Source organism: Balaenoptera acutorostrata, chromosome 4 (genome assembly GCF_949987535.1).
Source record: "Balaenoptera acutorostrata chromosome 4, mBalAcu1.1, whole genome shotgun sequence".
Taxonomy (NCBI): domain Eukaryota; kingdom Metazoa; phylum Chordata; class Mammalia; order Artiodactyla; family Balaenopteridae; genus Balaenoptera; species Balaenoptera acutorostrata.
Window position 1 is genome coordinate 52,150,285 of NC_080067.1, and position 21,310 is coordinate 52,171,594.

Sequence of the window (21,310 nt, forward strand, 5' to 3'; positions counted from 1 at the left end):
CAGAAGAAGTTACTAATAGTTACAAAATTTAAAAACTGGGAGAATAAAATAGTGTTAGTTTAGGGTGGATAATAAATAAGATTATGATTGTTCTTCCTACTTTCCTTCTTTACTGTCTTACTTACCTTCACATAAAAATGCAGATTACAAAATGGGTTGATTTCTAAATATTCATTTTCCAAAAAATTTGCATCTATGCAATTTTTAAAGTTTACTTACTTGCCCTGATTTCTCATTTTATATACCAAAAAAAAAAAAAAAAAAGAAAGAAAGAAAGAAAAAAGAAAACTAGAGGCATTAGCTGAAGCACATGAAAATTATTCAGGCTTCTTATTCCCCAATGTGGTCCTCTATGGCTTTCTGAAATAAGTAAGCCAAGTTGTGTTTTGATTCTAAATAATTTATTCAGAAAAATCATTTATTCATTTTTCCTCAGAGGTTTATTTTCCTAACAGCTTTGTTATTAGATGGTTTGGGTTATTTAGCTCTTCTTATCTTCTCATCTCTCTTCTTGAAAGACCAAAAATACCAACACAAATATAGCCAAAGCTGTGTCTCCTCGCACAATATTTTAGCCCGCTCATATCTGGATAGAAAAGCGTCACTGTGTTCGCACCTTTACAGTCCCATCTGTGCTGCCAGTCAAAAGCCGTGTCTCATTTGCATCGAGGGCCATTGTGCTGATTTCTGTGTTGCCGTGGCAACCAGTAAACTGTTTGATTTTCTGCCCAGTGTCTATCATCCAGAAGGAAACAGTTGACCCCGCATCAGAACTCATTACCTACAAGAAAATAACAGTGTAGAGAAATTAAATATAGTTCCAGAATCCACCATTTTTATTTAAATAAAATATCCAGCCTGTGCATTTCCACTAGTGAGATTCCCCCAACAGTGACAATTTCGTAATGTACTTGCTTTCTTTTTGTTAAGCTGATAACATTTCAATTTCTAGGCCAGAACTGAGGTAAGGAAGTCATGATTCTCTTTATCAGAGAAGGTAGGAATCTTCTTTCCTTACCCACTGTTCAGCTTAGTGTCTAGGGGCCATCCTGAAATCGAATCCTACTGAAATCAACTTATAAATCTTTCACATTTAGATGAGAAACTTGATTTTATCAGTCATGATGTTCTGACACTATTTACTGTATGAAAAGAAACCTTTTATTATATATTAGCTTCCATTTAGCATTCAGAAAATAAAGCACTACCAGCCATTATGGGGAAAAGTTCATTTCAGCAAATTGCTAGAGTTACTGCTTCTAATGCCATTAGTCTCTTTCTTCCTTTTTTCCTCAAGGTACTGTGTATATTTTTACAACTAACACAATTTTTGATGGGTCACTAAAAACAAAGAACACAGGAAGGTTAAATATAAATCTGCATATACACTCCAGGAGGAAGGCAACCAAACAAATGCAAGAAGGGATAGGATTATATATAGTAGTTCCATAGTAAGAAATTTAATAGTGTCAAGTAGACTGCTAATTTCAGCTCTAGGTATTTAGGCATCCTTTAAGAGACTTATAGGTTAAAACTACCTTGCCCATATGACTTTGGGACCCAAAGGAATGAAAGAAAAAAAAAAAACACTAAACATAAAAATGTGTAGACAGAAAGTTGCCTGAAGCAATATCTAGATTTTAAGAAAATTTAAAGTGCATCTTTATCCACTTAGGTATTGATTACCAATGTATAAATATAAATGTATTAAGAATATGTTAAATTAAAGTGTCACATTTTCATAATTAAATGGGTTAAAGTTTATCAAATGTATGTTCGGAAGGCCTGGATAACTGGCTGTCATACATGTATTCACTCATTCATTCACTCCACAGGCATTCACTGAACGTCCACTGGGTGGCAGCTCCATGAGGGCAGTGGGGCTTCCCTGATGCATCCCTGCTCTCAAGGGGTCTATAGTCTAGGCTTGTACACTAGAATCACTTTAAAAATCACAGTTGTGTACCAGACCAGAGACTCAGACTTGATTGGATCAGGCAGTGGAATTTGTAAAGAGTTCCGCAGGTTATTTAAGTGTGCAACCGGGTCAGGTACTACTGAGCTAGAGGGAGAAACAGACAAGAAGTAAATAAATGCCCAACAATCCTACAGGTTTAGAGGTATCACTCCTGGGTGATCTGGGGGCACAGAGAGTAAAACCCCAAATCCATTCACTGGAGTGGGGAATGGGGATAAAAGGTGAGGGGGATCAATCAGGGATTGAAGATAGGAACGTGTATTTATTGAGTGCCAAGCCCTTTACACTCACTACCTCATTTGATCTTTAAAGAAACTCTGTAAAATTATGTTATCACCCTCTCTCTACCAGTGATGAAATTGAGATTCTAATTAGTTAAGTACCATTCCCAAGCTTATATAACGAGGTTTGAATCCTGGGCCTTCTATGACAGACACATCATAAGGCCTTCCTCTATTTCAGCATCCTACCCCAGATAATTAAGAGTGATAAGAAGACAGAACTTGGAGGCTATTCCAAGCATGAGAAACAGTAAGAAGCGTAATGGAGCCAGAGTACAGACAATGAGATAAATGGTGGAATATCAGGTGAAGAAGCAAACTGACGACAGATATTTGAAATCCCTAATGAGCAATGCCAGAGAATAATGGGTAGTGTGTATAAAGTTGTTTTTTTTTTTTTAAACTGGGAAAGGGTTCATGGCTTTCATTGGTTATCAGTGGCATGTATGACTCAAAATAAAATTAAGAACAATTTCTTTGTTCTTAATAAGGAGGAGAGAGATATTGCATTTTTGTTGGTTGGTTTGTGAAGGTACCTCTGGTAGCAGTGTGGAAAACAAACAGGTTGTGAGAAGACCATTTAGAGGCTGCTGTATCAGTCCGGGTGGAGATGCTCACCTGAGACAGTAGTCCCAGAGGTAAAAAAGAAGAGGAGGGATTGAATGAAAGGGCCACCGTTTAGCAATCTTTATGCCTCAGCAAAGAACTGATCGTGAGCGTGGGAGCTCTCACAGACGTTTTTTCCCCTGATATTACAACTCTTAATCGGACAATTTCTTAAATGATGTAAAACCATGTCTATGCTACACATTTTCTCTCTGTGAAATCAAAAGTAGCTTCAAAGTTTAATTACCGTTATTAAACTACAGTGCAATTTCTAGAACAAATGACCTGAATCTTCATAATAATGTGACCTAACACTTTAATTATCATTCCATGTAACTGTGTTTCTATTTGTTTTGGTTTCTGCAATATGCATGGTGGTTAAGCACTGGGTCTCAAGCCAGCATGCCTGAGTTTAAATGTCAGTGTCTCACCTTGGATTCATAACTTAATCTCTCTAAGCTTCAGTTTCCTCACCTATAAACCAGAGAGAATCATAGTCACTACCTTAAACCATTTTTAAAAGGTTTAAGTAAGCTAATATTTGTAAAGCATTTAGCACAGTTCATGGCATACAATAAATGTCATAAAAGTTAGCTAGTGTTACTATTCTATTTAAGCTTAATCATCTGACCTTTTATTTGGACTCATATCCCTTTTCATATCCAAATCAATTTAAGAAAAACATTTAATGTCTTGTTTTCATCCAACCATGAGAGTGAATGTAGACAGCTACATTTTAGAAACCAGCTTTTTAGATGTACGTTGAAATTTAAAATTATATCACGCTTGGAATTTTCTCACATAACTATTTAAGAATTTGGATTGTATTCATTAAAGATAAAGCCATGAAAACATAATATTCCAAGCATGAGTAAAAATTTTGATAGTGGTCTTTGAAGAAAAGGTTAGAGGATTTTATGATTTCAAGTCAAAAAGCATTTATTGAGCATCTATTATGTGCTAGGCATTTCAGTACTAAAAGATGGGTATTCCCTGATAGAAACAAAAAAGGCAAAATAAAGTAAACAAGGTTCAAAGAAAGGCTTGCTTACTTGTTTAAGACTGGCATCACACACATTACAAAGCATTTCGTCATCCACCCACCACTTTTATCTAATGTAGACGTTCGATCAGGAATTAGTAACCTTTGCTTTTTGCTATTTTGCACTCTCCCTCCTCTGCCTTACCTGGCTGAACCCCAACATACTGTTCATCACTTTTCAGCACTTTACTCAGTTCACAATTTCTCATGAAATCGGAATCAATAATGACAACAGTGTATAGCCGGTCAGATTTCATTTTATGGCAATCTACCTTAAGGTGCAGTCTTCAGGAAAACAACGTGTTGAAATACAAGGACTGACTATGTCACAAACACACACCTGGTATTAACCAGAATCTGCTCAAACTATGACAATATCAGAATACAAGAATAACAAGGCTGGTGAAAAGACGTTCAAAGTCAAGTGAGAGAGGAGGGCGTTTGCCATCACTTGGCAGATGAAGTGGTTTGACTACAGGACCATGAGGACCGTATTTTTAGCAAGCTGTTTTCATCGGCAATAAACTCCAGGAATAAGTATTGGCATCATATTTATATGCCACATTTTGATAATACCAAGTCCCTTTAAGTTTTCAGTTTCCTCCTGGCTGCTTCTTATCAGATGAGACCTTAACCTTTGAGGACAGGGCCTTGGCGTCTGCAGAGCAGAAATGGCACTGTCCTAATAACTACACTTCAGTGCAAATGGACCCTGTGAGCAAGTCGTTCTGATGGCGGCACGCTCCACCTTATGTACCTGAGTTAATAACTGTTTAGGGATATATGGGTCTTTTTTGTCTCTCTTATCTGAAGCTGTCAAAGCCAATCAGACAATTTTAAGATATGTGAGGCTCTATCCATGTTCCCTAATTGCCTTTTTTTTAAAATAAATTTATTTATTTATGTTAATTTTTGGCTGCATTGGGTCTTCGTTGTTGCGCGGGCTTTCTCTAGTTACGGCGAGCAGGGGCTACTCTTCGTTGCGGTGCGCGGGCTTCCCATTGGCCTCTCTCATTGTGAAGCACGGGCTCTAGGCACGCAGTCTTCAGTAGTTGCGGCATGTGGGCTCAGTAGTTGTGGCTCACAGGCTCTAGAGCACAGGCTCAGTAGTTGTGGCACACGAGCTTAGTTGCTCCGCGGCATGTCGGATCTTCCCGGACCAGGGATCGAACCCGTGTCCCCTGCATTGGCAGGCGGATTCTCAACCACTGCGCCACCAGGGAAGCCCCTAATTGTCTTTTTGTTATTCCAACAACAATAAGCACTTCTGTTCTCTTTTATATGCATCTCAAATTCTAGGTCTAAGCAAGAAAAACCAAAAATTACAGCAGCAGATATTGCTGGCTACCAAGGGATCAGGACATTTGACTTAACTGCTGTTTATAATTTTATTTTTTTAAGTCAGTGCTGTTTGTGGTCCCATAATATAAAGCAGGTTGCCTCCTTTATTTCTATTTTGCATCAAATGTCTAGAAGTTACTTACCAGTAAGTAGTGAGGTGAGGAGAACGATAATATCTCAGAGTACTGGTACAGACAAAGAATTCAAATATTTTAAGGCAGCCATTCTCTATTTATAAATCTTATTTGCCAGATATTACTTCTTTGTAGATTAATTTGTAATTGGATCTTTCAGACTCATTCCTTTAGTTTGTCGAACCCCTACAGTATTCAAGGAACAGGATCTAGGCACTGGGGATCCAACAGTAAAAAATTCCTGCCCTTATATTTAGTGAGGGAAGAGGGGAGAGATTCAACTAAATGAGAAAAAAAGCATGCACACACACACACACACACGATGTTTAGTGGTGATAAGCATTATAGAGAAAAATATAACCAAGAAGGAGGTAGAGATCACTGGGAGTGGGTTAAAAGCTGGGGGCTCTGGGAAGGTTTCCCTGAGGAATTATTTGAAGAAAGACACAGAGGTGAGGGAGGGAGCCATGCAGATACCTGGGTGAAGAGAGTCCCAGGAAAAGGAAAGAGCAACGCAAAAGCCCTGAGACAGAGTGTCCTTGGCATGTTCAAGAACTAGAAAGGAGGCCAGCAAGGCTTAGGCAGTATGAATAACAGGAAGGACCACGGGCTGTGACCGCCTGTGATCATTATACAGGTGCTCAAAACACTCCCCCAATCAGTAGGCACCCACAGGGATTAGGGTATGAAGTCAGAAAAGTATCACTTCCCTTTTTTGGGTAATTTTATTTAGCTTTTACTCCCGCTTTGTTCTATGTATCTTTATACACAATATTCTTTGTCTTTCATAGAAAATCTACACAGGAGGTATTATAATTCTTATTTTACATATAAGAAAACATTGCTTAGAGAAATTAAATTATTGCTCAATGGAAAGCATTAGGAACTCTGACTCTAAAACATCACTACGTCCCTCCTTCTAAAAAATTGCTAAGAAAAACTACTTCAAAAAATAGTTGAGACTGCATTGGACTTGCAGGTCCGGGTGCTACAAGCTTGGAAGTTGTCACTCCATCCTAACAGTGAGTAAAAACCCGGACAAACTGAAAGATCAACAACTCCTCTTAGATCAGTAAGGGAAGTGAGGTCACAGGGCAGATCACTGCCCTCCAAACTGGAGAGACCAACAGGCAGATCGAGAAAATCACAACCTACCAGAGCAGAAACTCATGAACTGAAAACTCCCCAGGAAACAGAGCCAAGAGAGGAAAACCTGAACTGTAATTTATGAATCACTGGAGGCTCAAAGTGGACAAGTCTGAGAGTTAAAAATTCTGGGAGCTGGTGATAGGGGAGCCTCCACAAGTTTATGAGTTTTATTTTGACGTTATGGACCAGGTTCTCCCTATAAATATTAGAGAAAAGTCCCCTCATGCTCTGGCAGGGTCAGAGGGAAGGGAACAGCTTCAAAATACGTCAGACAGCTCTGTTCTTCTAAACAAGGTCTGCCCTCGGGAGAAACTGTTTAACAGAGCCTAACCTGCTGGGGTTTCATCAGAGCCTAACTGATATGGGAAAAGAAAAGACCAAATTCTAGCTAGTTCTAGCTTTCTTGTGTCACCGAAGGGTGGAAGACAACTGAGAAGCATAGGTGAAGTGCACAGTCCAGAGGTACAGGCTCGCTAAAAGACTGCGACCTAATCACAGAACTACAGAATACTTACCCCCGCCCCCGCCACCTGACCACCACATCTCGAAAGGCCTGTTTACATCAGTCCCTTTGGCCCAGCACAACATGTCCGACTATCGAGAAAATTTACAAAACATACTAAAAGGCAAAATAAAATTTCTATTTGAAGAAATAGAGCAAGCATCAGACTCAGACATGGCAGAGATGTTAGAATGATCAGATATGGAATTTAAAACAACTAATGTTAATAAGCTAAGGGGTCTAATGGGTAAAATAGACAGCTTGTAAGAACAGATGGGTTGGGTAACATAAGCAGAGAAATAGAAATCCTTAAGAAGAATCAAAAAGAAATGCTAGAGATCAAAAATATTGTAACAGAAATGAAGCATGCCTTTGATGGGCTTACTAGTAGACTGGATATGCCTGGGGAAAGCATCTCTGAGCTTGAGGATAAATCAGAAACCTCAGAAACTGAAAAGCAATGCAAGCAGAGACTGAAAAAAAAAAATACAGTATCCAAGAACTGTGGCACAACTAAACAAGGTGTAACATTCACATAGTGAGAATACCAGAAGGAGAAGAAAGAAAGGAATAGAAGAAATACTTGAAACAATAATGACTGAGAACTTCCCCAAATTAGTGTTGGACATCAAACCACAGATTCAGGAAGCTCACATAACACCAGGAAGGATAAATGTAAAAAAACTACACCTAGGTATATCATATTCAAACTACAGAAAATCAAGGATAAAGAAAAGATCTTGAAAGAAGCCAGTGGAAAAAGATACCTACCTTACCTACAAAGGAACAAAGGTAAGAATTACACCTGACTTCTCAGAAAACATTCAAGCAAGAAGGGATTGGAGTGAAATTAAAGTGCTGACAGCAAAAAGTCACCAACCTAGAATTCTGTATCCTGCAAAAATAACTAAAAATAAAGGAGAAATAAAGACATTCTCAGACAAAGAAAAATTGAGGAAATTTGCTGCCAGTAGACCTGACTACAAAATAGACTAAAACACGTTCTTCAGAGAAAAGAAAATTAATATAGGTCAGAAAATTGGGTCTACAAAAAGAAAGGAAGAATATTGAATAGGAATAAGTGAAGATTAAAAAAACTTTTGTTTTATCCTTAATTGACCTAATAGGTAACAGTTTGCTCAAACCAATAATGGCAACAATGTATTAAATTATATATATAATATGTATTATATATATACATAATGTGTAATTATGTATATAATTAAATTATAAACTTAAGGGAAATGAATGACAGCAATGATACAACGGACAAGAGGGAGAAATTAGATTATTTTATTAGTATAAGGTACTAACACTACCTGTGAAACAATATAGTGTTATTTGAAAGTAGACTTGGATTAGTTATAAATGTATATTGAAATCTCCAGGGCAATCTAAAAAAGCTTTAAAAATATATATATATGACTGATAATGCTAAGAAAGGAAAGGAAACAGAATCATTTAAAATACTCAATTAAAACCACGAGAGGCAAAAAAAATGTAAAAGACAAAAATAGGAGCAAAGAATAAGGGCAACCAACAGAAAACAGTAACAAATATGGTAGATGTTAATCCAACTGTATCAATAATCACTTAAACTGTCCAAGGTCAAAATGTACAAATCAAGTCAAATTGTCAGAGCAGATCAAAAATAAGACCAACTATATATATGTAGTCTAAAAAAAACCCACTTTAAATATAAAAGCACATATAGATTAAAAGCAAATGTATAAAGAACAGTATGCCATGCTAACATTAAATAAAAGAAAGCAGAAATGGCTATATTAATTTCAGACAAAGCAGACTTCAGAGCAGGGAAAGTTATTAGGAATAAAAAGGGCATTTCATAATGATAATGGTAAATTCTCCAAGAAAACATAACAATCCCTAATGTGTATGTATCTAAAAACTGTGTCAAACTACATGAAGCAAAACTTGTAGAATTGCAAGGAGAAATACATGAACCCACTATTATATTAGGAGACTTCAGCACCCCTCTATCAGAAATGGACAGAACCATTCTAGGCAGAAAATCAGTAATGATATAGTTGAACTCAACAACACCATCAATCAACTGAATACAATTGACATCTATGGACTACTTCAACCACAGCAAAACACATTTTTCTCAAGCTCTCATGGAAAACTGACCAAGATAACCCACACTTGGAGTCATAAAACACTCTTAACAAATTTAAAAGAATAGAAATAATACAATGTTTAATCTCAGACCACAATGAAATTAAACTAGAAATGTATAACAGAAAGGTAACTGGAAAATCCCCAAATACTTGAAGACTAAACAACACATTTCAAATAAAGCATAGGTCAAGGAAGAAACATCAAGAGAAATTTTAAAATATTTTTAACTAAATGAAAATGAAAATACACCTTATCAAAATTTATGAGATTTTCCTCTAAGCACCAAGCCAGAGAAAGCAGTGCTTAGAAGAAAATTTATGGCACTGAATGCATTAGGAAAAAAAAAAAAAAAAAAAGATCTAAAATCAATCATCTAAAATTCTACCTTACAAAATCTTCTGGGGGAAAAAAGAGTTAATACAATTAAAAATAAGCAGAAAAAAGAAAAATTAGAATAGAAATCAGTGAAGTTAAAAATCAAAAATCAATCAAATTAATGAAAACAAAAGCTGGTTCTCTGAAAAAATTTTTAAAATTAATAAGATTCTAGCCAGGCTAAGTAAGAAAAAAAAGAGAGAAGACACAAATTGCTAATATCAGAAATCAAAGAGAGGACATCACCCAAGACCCCATACACATTAAAAGGATAATAGAGGAATGCTAAACAACTCTATGCCCACAAATTTGATAACCTAGATGAAATGGGCTAATATATTTGACATAATCTGCCCAACCTCACACAAGAAGAAATAGTCGTATTAAAAGAAATAAGACAGGAGAAGTCTGAACAGGCATATATATTTTAAAGAAATTAAATCAATAGTTAATAGTGTTCCAAAAGAGAAAGTACCAGGCCAGATGGGTTCATTGGTGAGTTTTACCAAATATTTAAGGAAGAAAGTATGCCAATTCTCTACAATCTCATTCAGGGAATAGAAGCAGAGGAAATACTTCCTAACTCATTCTATGAGGCCAGCCTTACCCTAATACCAAAACCAGACAAAGACACTACATGTAAAGTATAGATCTCTACTCTCATGAACATAGAGGCAAAAAAATTCAAAAAATAATTTTTTAACATTATACTGTTATATTTATTTGATCACATACCTGTTCATTTATTGATTCCCTCTATCCATCCATCAATCCCTGTTATCTTCTGATGTACTTCAAAGTATATTGAAGACATCAGTACAGGTCTCTATAAATATTTCAACAGGCATATCATTTATCCTTGTTTATAGTTCTTTCTTTTTTGCCTTTTTTTTGAATTTTTGAATTTTATTTTATTTATATTTTTATGCAGCAGGTTCTTATTAGTCATCCATTTTAAACATATTAGTGTATATATGTCAATTGCAATCTCCCAATTCATCACACCACCTCCCCCCCGCTCCACTTCCCCCCTTGGAGTCCATACGTTTGTTCTCTACATCTGTGTCTCTATTTCTGCCCTGCAAACTGGTTCATCTGTACCATTTTTCTAGGTTCCACATATATGTGTTAATATACGATATTTGTTTCTCTCTTTCTGACTTCGCTCTGTATGACAGTCTCTAGATCCATCCATGTCTCTACAAATGACCCAATTTTGTTCCTTTTTATGGCTGAGTAATATTCCATTGTATGTATGTGCCACATCTTCTTTATCCATTCATCCGATGATGGACACTTAGGTTGCTTCCATGACCTGACTATTGTAAATAGTGCTGCAATGAACAATGGGATGCCTGTGTCTTTTTGAATTATGGTTTTCTCTGGGTATATGCCCAGTAGTGGGATTGCTGGGTCATATGGTAATTCTATTTTTAGTTTTTTAAGGAACCTCCATACTGTTCCCCATAGTGGCTGTATCAATTTACATTCCCACCAACAGTGGAAGAGGGTTCCCTTTTCTCCACATCCTCCCCAGCATTTCTCATTTGTAGATTTTCTGATGATGCCCATTCTAACTGGTATGAGGTGATACCTCATTGTAGTTTTGATTTGCATTTCTCTAATAATTAGTGGTGTTGAGCATCTTTTCATGTGCCTCTTGGCCATCTGTATGTCCTCTTTGGAGAAATGTCTATTTAGGTCTTCTGCCCATTTTTTGATTGGGTTGTTTGCTTTTTTAATATTGAGCTGCATGAACTGTTTATATATTTTGGAGATTAATCCTTTGTCCACTGATTCATTTGCAAATATTTTCTCCCATTCTGAGGGCTGTCTTTTCATCTTGTTTGTAGTTTCCTTTGTTTTGCAAAAGGTTTTAAGTTTCATTAGGTCCCATTTGTTTATTTTTGTTTTTATTTCCATTAGTCTAGGAGGTGGATCAAAAAAGTTCTTGCTGTGATTTATGTCAAAGAGTGTTCTTCCCATGTTTTCCTCTAAGAGACTTAGAGTGTCCAGACTTACATTTAGGACTTTAATTGATCTTGAGTTTATTTTTGTGTATGGTGTTAGGGAGTGTTCTAATTTCATTCTTTTACATGTAGCTGTCCAGTTTTCCCAGCATCACTAATTGAAGAGACTGTCTTTTCTCCACTGTATATCCTTGCCTCCTTTGTCATAGATTAGTTGACCATAGGTGCCTGGGTTTATCTCTGGGCTATCTATCCTGTTCCACTGATCTATATTTCTGTTTTTGTGCCAGTACCATATTGTCTTGATTACTGTAGCTTTGTAGCATCATCTGAAGTCAGGGAGTCTGCTTCCTCCAGCTCCGGTTTTTTCCCTCAAGATTGCTTTGGCTATTCGGAGCCTTTTGTGTCTCCATACAAATTTTAAGATTTTTTTGTTCTACTTCTGTAAAAAATGCAATTGGTAATTTGATAGGGATTACATTGAATCTATAGATTGCTTTGGGTATATAGTCATTTTCACAATATTGATTCTTCCAATCCAAGAACGTAGTATATCTCTCTATCTGTTTGTATCATCTTTAATTTCTTTCATCAGTGTCTTATAGTTTTCTGCTTACAGGTCTTTTGTTTCCCTGGGTAGGTTTATTCCTAGGTATTTTATTCTTTTTGTTGCAATGGTCAATGGGAGTGCTTCCTTAATTTCTCTTTCAGATTTTTCATCATTAGTGTATAGGAATGCAAGAGATTTCTGTGCATTAATTTTGTATCCTGCAACTTTACCAAATTCACTGATTAGCTCCAGTAATTTTTTAGTGTCATCTTTAGGATTCTCTAAGTAGAGTATCATGTCATCTGCAAACAGTGACAGTTTTCTTCTTCTTTTCCAATTTGTATTCCTTTTATTTCTTTTTCTCCTCTGATTGTCGTGGCTAGGACTTCCAAAACTATGTTGAATAATAGTGGCAAGAGTGGACATCCTTGTCTCGTTCCTGATCTTAGAGGAAATGGTTTCAGATTTTCACCATTGAGAATGATGCTTGCTGTGGGTTTGTCATATATGGCCTTTATTATGTTGAGGTAGGTTCCCTCTATGCCCACTTTCTGGAGAGTTTTTATCCTAAATGGGTGTTGTATTTTGTCAAAAGCTTTTTCTGCACCTATTGAGATGATCATATGGTTTTTATTCTTCAGTATGTTAATATAGTGTATCACATTGATTTATTTGCATATATTGAAGAATCCTTGCATCCCTGGGATAAATCCCATTTGATCATGGTGTATGATCCTTTAATGTGTTGTCAGAGTCTGTTTGCTAGTATTTTGTTGAGGATTTTTGCATCTATGTTCATCAGTGATATTGGTCTGTCATTTTCTTTTTTTGTAGTACCTTTGTCTGGTTTTGGTATCAGGGAGATGGTGGCCTCGTGGAATGAGTTTAGGAGTGTTCCTTCCTCTGCAAATTTTTGGAATAGTTTGAGAAGGATGGGTGTTAGCTCTTCTCTAAATGTTTGATAGAATTCACCTGTGAAGCCATCTTGTTCTGGACTTTTGTTTGTTGGAAGATTGTTTTTTTTTTTTTAAAGATTTTTTTTTCTTTTAAATCTTTTTTTTTTTTTTTTTAAGATTTATTTATTTTATTGATTGATTGATTGCTATGTTGGGTCTTCGTTTCTGTGCTAGGGCCTTCTCTAGTTGTGGCAAGCGGGGGCCACTCTTCATCGCGGTGCGCGGGCCTCTCACTATCGCGGCCTCTCTTGTTGCGGAGCACAGGCTCCAGATGCACAGGCTCAGTAGTTGTGGCTCACAGGCCAAGCCGCTCCACGGCATGTGGGATCTTCCCAGACCAGGGCTCGAACCCGTGTCCCCTGCATTAGCAGGCAGATTCTCAACCACCGCGCCACCAGGGAAGCCCTGTTGGAAGATTTTTAATCACAGTTTCAATTTCACTACTTGTGATTTGTCTATTCATACTTTCTATTTCTTCCAGGTTCAGTCTTGGAAGGTCATACCTTTCTAAAAATTTGTCCATTTCTTCTTGGTTGTCCATTTTATTGGCATAGAGTTGCTTGTAGTAGTCTCTTAGGATGCTTTGTATTTCTGCAGTGTCTCTTGTAACTTCTCCTTTCTCATTTCTAATTTCCTTGATTTGAGTCCTCTCCTTTTTCTTGATGAGTCTGGCTAATGGTTTATCAATTTTGTTTATCTTCTCAAAGAACCAGCTTTTAGTTTTATTGATCTTTGCTATTGCTTTCTTTGTTTCTATTTCATTTATTTCTGCTCTGATCTTTATGATTTCTTTCCTGCTACTAACTTTGGGTTTTGTTTGTTCTTCTTTCTCTAGTTCCTTTAGGTGTAAGGTTAGACTGTTTATGTGAGATTTTTCTTGTTTCTTGAGGTAGGCTTTTATAGCTATAAACTTCCCTCTTAGAACTGCTTTTGCTGCATCCCACAGGTTTTGGATCATTGTGTTTTCGTTGTCATTTGTCTCTAGATATTCTCTGATTTCCCCTTTGATTTCTTCAGTTATCTCTTGGTTATTTAGTAATGTATTGTTTAGCCTCCATGTGTTTGTGCTTTTTATGGTTTTTTTCCCTGTAATTGATTTCTAATCTCATAGCGTTGTGGTCAGAAAGGATACTTGATATGCTTTCAATTTTCTTAAATTTACTGAGGCTTGATTTGTGACCCAAGATGTGATCTATCCTGGAGAATGTTCCATGTGCACTTGAGAAGAAAGTGTAATCTGCTGTTTTAGATGGAATGTCCTATAAATATCAATTAAATCTATCTGGTCTATTGTGTCATTTAAAGCCTGGGTTTCCTTATTAATTTTCTGTCTGAATATCTGTCCATTGGTGTAAGTGAGGTGTTAAAGTCTCCCACTATTATTGTGTTACTGTCGATTTCCTCTTTTATAGCTCTTAGCATTTGCCTTATGTATTGAGGGGCTCCTATGTTGGGTGCATATATATTTATAATTGTTATATGTTCTTCTTGGATTAAACCCTTGATCATTATGTTGTGTCCTTCCTTGTCTCTTGTAACATTCTTTATTTTAAAGTCTATTTTATCTGATATGAGTATTGCTACTCTGGCTTTCTATTGATTTCCATTTGTATGGAATATCTTTTTCCATCCCCTCATTTTCAGTCTGTATGTGTCCCTCGGTCTGAAGTGGGTCTCTGGTAGACAGTATATATATAGGTCTTCTTTTTGTATCCATTCAGCGAGCCTATGTCTTATGGTTGGAGCATTTAATCCATTCACATTTAAGGTAATTATTGATATGTATGTTCCTATGACCATTTTCTTAATTGTTTTAGGTTTGTTTTTGTAGGTCCTTTTCTTCTCTTGTGTTTCCCACTTAGAGAAGTTCCCTTAGCATTTGTTGTAGAGCTGGTTTGGTGGTGCTGAATTCTCTTAGCTTTTGCTTGTCTGTAAAGCTTTTGATTTCTCCATTGGATGTGAATGAGATCCTTGCCGGGTAGAGTATCCTTGGTTGTAGGTTCTTCCCTTTCATCATTTGAAATATATCATTGCCACTCCCTTCTGGCTTGTAGAGTTTCTGCTGAGAAATCAGCTGTTAACCTTATGGGAGTTCCCTTTTATGTTATTTGTTGTTTTTCCCTTGTTGCTTTTAACAATTTTTCTTTGTCTTTAATTTTTGTCATTTTGATTACTATGTGTCTCAGTGTGTTTCTCCTTGGGTTTATCCTGCCTGGGACTCTCTGTGCTTCCTGGAGTTGGGTGGCTATTTCACTTCCTATGTTAGGGAAGTTTTCGACTACAAACTCTTCAAATATTTTCTCAGGTCCTTTCTCTCTCTCTTCTCCTTCTGGGACCCCTATAATGCAAATGTTGTTGCATTTAATGTTGTCCCAGAGGTCTCTTAGGCTGTCTTTATTTCTTTTCATTCTTTTTTCTTTATTCTGATCCATGGCAGTGAGTTCCACCATTCTGTCTTCCAGGTCACTTATCCATTCTCCTGCCTCAGTTATTCTGCTATTGATTCCTTCTAGTGTATTTTTTCATTACAGTTATTGCATTGTTCACCTCTGTTTGTTTGTTCTTTAATTCTTCTAGGTGTTTGTTCTTTAATTCTTCTAGGTCTTTGTTAAAAATTTCTTGCATTTTCTCGATCTTTGCCTCTGTTTTTTTCCCGAGGTCTTTGATCATCTTCACTATCATTATTCTGAATTCTTTTTCTGGAAGGTTGCCTATCTCCACTTCATTTAGTTGTTTTTCTGGGGTTTTATGTTGTTCCTTCATCTGGTACATAGCCCTCTGCCTTTTCATTTTGTCTATGTTTCTGTGAATGTAGTTTTCGTTCCACAGGCTGCAGGATTGTAGTTCCTCTTGCTTCTGCTGTCTGCCTTCTGGTGGATGAAGCTATCTAGGAGGCTTGTGTAAGTTTCCTGATGGGAGGGACTGGTGGTGGGTAGAGCTGGGTGTTGCTTTGGTGGGCAGAGCTCAGTAAAACTTTTATCCACTTGTCTGCTGATGGGTGGGGCTGGGTTCCCTCCCAGTTGGTTGTTTGGCCTGAGGCGACCCAACACTGGAGCCTACACAGCTCTTTGGTGGGGCTAATGGTGGACTCTGGGAGGGCTCACACCAAGGAGTACTTCCCAGAATTTCTGCTGCCAGTGTCCTTGTCCTCATAGTGAGCCACAGCCACCCCCACCTCTGCAGGAGACCCTCCAACACTAGCAGGTAGGTCTATTTCAGTCTCCTATGGGGTCACTGCTCCTTCCCCTGGGTCCCGATGCACACACTACTTTGTGTGTGCCCTCCAAGAGGCAGTCTCTGTTTTCCCCAGTCCTGTTTAAGTCCTGCAATCAAATCCCACTAGGCTTCGAAGTCTGATTCTCTAGGAATTCCTCCTCCCATTGCTGGACTCCCAGGTTGGGAAGCCTGACGTGAGGCTCAGAACCTTCACTCTAGTGGGTGGACTTCTGTGGTATAACTGTTCTCCAGTTTGTGAGTCACCCACCCAGCAGTTATGGGATTTGATTTTATTGTGATTGCACCCCTCCTACTGTCTTATTGTGGCTTCTCCTTTGTCTTTGGATGTGGGGTATCTTTTTCAGTGAGTTCCAGTGTCTTCCTGTTGATGATTGTTCAGCAGTTAGTTGTGACTCCAGTGCTCTCGCAAGACAGAGTGAGCGCACATCCTCCTACTCTGCCATCTTGAACCAATCTTCAAAAAAAATAATTTTAAATCAACTCCAACAATGCATAAGAAGAATTTGGTTGGTTCAACTTCTGAAAATTAATTAATGTAAACCAGGGGGCCCCAACCCCTGGGCCTGTAAGGAACCAGGCTGCACAGCAGGAGGTGAGCAGTGGGCAAGCAAGCAAAGCTTCATCTGCTACTCCCCACCGCTCCCCATTGCTCACATTACCACCTCAACCATCCCCCACCCCCACCCTCGCCCCATCCGTGGAAAAACTGTCTTCCACGAAACCAGCCCCTGGTGCCAAAAAGGTTGGGTAATGCTGATGTAAACCATCATATCAATAGGCTTAAAAAGAAAAATCACATGATTATACCAACAGATGCAAAAAAAAAAAAACAAACCCATGACAAAATCCAACACCCACTTATGATTAAAAACTCTCAGTAAAATAAGAATAGAGGGGAACTTCCTTCACTTGACAAAAAATATCTACAAAAAACATGGAGCTACTATCATACTTAATAGTGAGACTCTTGACTCTTTCTTACTAAGGTCAGGTACAAGGCAAGGATGTTCCCTCTCATCACTCCTTTTCAACATTATATGGAAGCTCTGCCTAATGCAATAAGACAAGTAAAGGGGAAAAGGCATAAATGTTGGGAACAAAGAAATAAAACTGTCTTTGCTAGCAGATGACATGATCCTCTATGTAGAAAATCTTAAAGAATTGACCAAAAAGATCTCCTGGAACTAAGAAGCGATTATTGCAGGATTGCAGGATACAAAGTTAATATACAAAAGTCAATCATTTTCCTATACAGCAGCAATGAACAAGAAGAATTTGGAAATAATACCACAATACAATTTACATTAGCATCCACAAAGCTGAAATAATATAAATCTAATAAAATATGTAGAAGATCTATATGAGGTAATGTACAAAACTCTGCTGAATGAAATCAAAGACTAAATAAATGAGAGATGTTCCATGTTCATGGTTAGGAAGACTTAATATTGTCTAGATCTCAGTTCTTTCCAAGTTAATCTATATGTTTCATGCAATTCAAATCAAAATCCCAATAAGTTACTTTGTGGATGGATATCAACAAACTGATTCTAAAGTTTATAGAGAAAGACCACATACTCAGATGTAGCGACACAGTATTGCAGAAGAAGAACAAATCAGAGGATTGATACTACCTGACTTCACAACTTACTATAAAGCTGCAATAATCAAAACAGTATGATACTGGTAAAAGAATAGACAGCCAGATCAGTGGAACAAAATAGAGAGCACAAAATTAGACTACATAAATATAGTCAACTGATCTTTGACAAAAAAGCAAAGGCAATACAATGGAGAAAAGATAATCTTTTCAAGAAATGGTCCTTGAACAACTGGACATCCACATATAAAAATATGAATTTGGGGGCTTCCCTGGTGGCGCAGTGGTTGAGAATCTGCCTGCCAATGCAGGGGACACAGGTTCGAGCCCTGGTCTGGGAAGATCCCACGTGCCACGGAGCAACTAGGCCCGTGAGCCACAATTACTGAGCCTGCGCGTCGGGAGCCTATGCTTCACAACAAGAGAGGCCGCGATAGTGAGAGGCCCGTGCACCGCGATGAAGAGTGGCCCCCACTTGCCGCAACTAGAGAAAGCCCTCGCACAGAAACGAAGACCCAACACAGCCATAAATAAATAAATAAATAAATAAATTTTTTAAAAAAAACATGAATTTGGACACAGACTTTACACCTTTCACAAAAACTAACTTGAAATGGATCACAGACCTAAATATAAAACACAAAACTATAAAACTCAAAGAAGATAACATAGGAGAAAATTTAAATAACCTTGGGTTTGATGATGACTTTTTAGATAAAACACCAAAGGTATAGTACATGAAAAAATAACTGAAAGCTAGACTTCATTAAATTTAAAATTTTCTGGTCTGCAAAAGACACTGTCAGGAGAATAAAAAGACAAGCCAAGATCGGGAGAAAATATTTTCAAAAGACATATTTGATGAATCACAGTTACCCAAAATACACAAAGAACACTTAAAATTCAACAATAAGAAAACAAACAACCCAATTTAAAAAATGGGCCAAAGACATTAACAGACACCTCACTAAGGAAGGTAAACAAATGGCAAGTAAGCATTTGAAAAGATGCTTCCCATCATATGTCATCAAGGAAATACAAAGTAAAACAAAAATGTGATACTACACATCTATTAGAGTGGACTAGATCTAGAACACTGACAACACCAAATGCTGACAAGGATGTGGAGCAATAGAAACTCTCATTCTTTGATGGTGGGAAAGTAAGATGGTACAGCCACTTTAGAAGGCAATTGACAATTTTTTTACAAAACTAAATATACTCTTACCATATAATCCAGCCACCATGCTCTTTGATGTTTACCCAAAGGGGTTGAAAACTCATGTCCACACGAAAGCCTGCACACAGATGTTTATAGTTGCTTTATTCATAATTGCCAGTACTTGGAAGCAACTAAGATGTCCTTCAGCAGGTGAATGGATAAATAATCTGCGGTACATCCATACAATGGAATCTTATTCAGTGTTTTAAAAAAATAAGCTATCAAGACATTAAGATACATAGAGGAAATGTAAATGCATACTACTGAGTAATAGAAGCCAATCTGAAAAGTCTACATACCATATGATTCCAATTATATGACACTCTGAAAAAACTAAACTATGTAGACAGTAAAAAGATCAGTGGTTGCCAGGGGTTAAGGGAGGGTGGGATAAATAGGTGGAGCACAGAGGATTTTTATGATGCTATAATGATAGACATGTCATTATACATTTGTCTAAACTCTTAAAATGTATAACACCAAGAGTGACCCCTTATATAAACTGTGATTACACTTGATGGTAAGGATGTGTCAATATAGTTTTATCAAGTGTAACAAACATACCATTCTACTGGGGAATGTGGATAAAGGAAGAGGTTATGCATGTGAGGGACAGGAGTATGCAGGATATTTCTGTACCTTCTTCTTAATTTTGCTATGAACCTAAAAATGCTCTTTAAAAAAAATTCTTTTTTTTAAATAGTCTTAAAAAAATAGCTGAGACTGTGTTAATGAGAGAGGCTGAGGAAAGGGTCATCTTTTACCCTGCTGATGGATTTAATGCAGCTTTTATGCAGAAAATTTGACAACATCTGTCAAGGTTACTGTCATAAATACTCTCTGACCCACTAATTCCAGTTCTAGAAATTTATCCCACAGGTATTTCCTCACTAGTGCCAAAATTTGTGCATTCAAGGTAAAAAATTACTACATTATTTGTAACACAAAAATACTGGAATCCATCTAAACACCCATAAGAACTGATTAATAAAGTTTGGCACACCAATTTAATAGAATACCATGCAGCTGACAAAAAGAAAGAGGATACTCTGGATAAGGAGATAAATAAAATGATCTTTCGGCTGTATTGTTGGGTGGAAAATCAATGTACAGAGCAGTGTTTCTGTACAAAGAGCATTTAAAATAATAAATATTCTTAAATATTAAGAATTATTATATACATCTATTTAAAAGTGAGTATACATATTTACTTGTATATGAATACAACAGCCCTTAAAGGGTGCTCATGGATCTCATGAACAGGTTGCCTCCAGGGAAGGAAACTGGTAGGTAAAAACAGGGATAAGAGGAAATTTTCACTGTATACCCTTTGTCCATTTGAGTTTTATAACACTGAAATGTATTATTCCTTCCAAGTAATCACATTTAAATAAGTGTGTGTGTGTGTGTGTGTGTGTGTGTGTTGGTTTAACCTTAAGGCTAAGGTGTTTCCCACATCTCCATCAAGTGACCAGATCTCATAGCCTCAGTATTGACATGTAACCAAGGACAGCCTTAAGCTGACCAGTGAAGAAAAGCCACGTTAACTGAAGGCTGGTCACTTGCAGCCCAGCAGTAAGCAGGCAAAGAGAAAGTTTTCACTAGTGTTCATCCAGTTCTGTTCAATTAGAAGCTCATTGATTTTGCCTTAAATACAAGCACTAAAGAGGTGCTTGTAAGGGGGGGATAAATTTCCCTAAAGCTTGTCCCCTTCCCTCTGCTCAGATATTACATTTCCCACAGGAACTACCAATTGAATTGGTTAGATTCTCAAATATCTCAATTCCCCCAAAATCATATGCAGAAAGGAGGACAGGAGATGCACTGTCACTAAAAAATTATACCCCAGTCCCATTTTTAATGAATGATTGGCATCATGTTTCCTGTGAGAGTGTGAGAGTTGGTCCTCAAGAAAAAACACTACTCTGGATAAAGGAAAGGAGGTCTAATCTTCAAATTTTCAAAGCCAACATCCCATGCTGAATTACAGGAGCCCTGTCAGGGATCTCAGGAGTCCTGCTGGAGGCCGCCAGGCAGCCATTGTCTGACAGGTCTCTTTACGTACATATGTGATTAATGTGTTTACTCTTAGAGATCAGGTAAAATGGGAAGATTCAGGAAGCCATTTTTGTATCAAATTGTCTCATATGCATATATTGTAACCTAGAAATTCATTCTCAAGATTTTACCTTACAGAGATAAAGTCATGAGTGTGAATATATTTA

The 21,310-nt window shown here is 37.3% G+C and overlaps 1 protein-coding gene across 1 annotated transcript in view; it reads right to left on the reverse strand.

Moving 5' to 3' along the window:
* Positions 1–21,310, reverse strand: part of WDR49 (WD repeat domain 49) — a 156,904-nt gene that overhangs the window by 52,133 nt on the left and 83,461 nt on the right. The window contains 1 exon segment of the mRNA XM_028162686.2: positions 617–781. Coding sequence (XP_028018487.2) covers positions 617–781 — 165 coding nt within the window.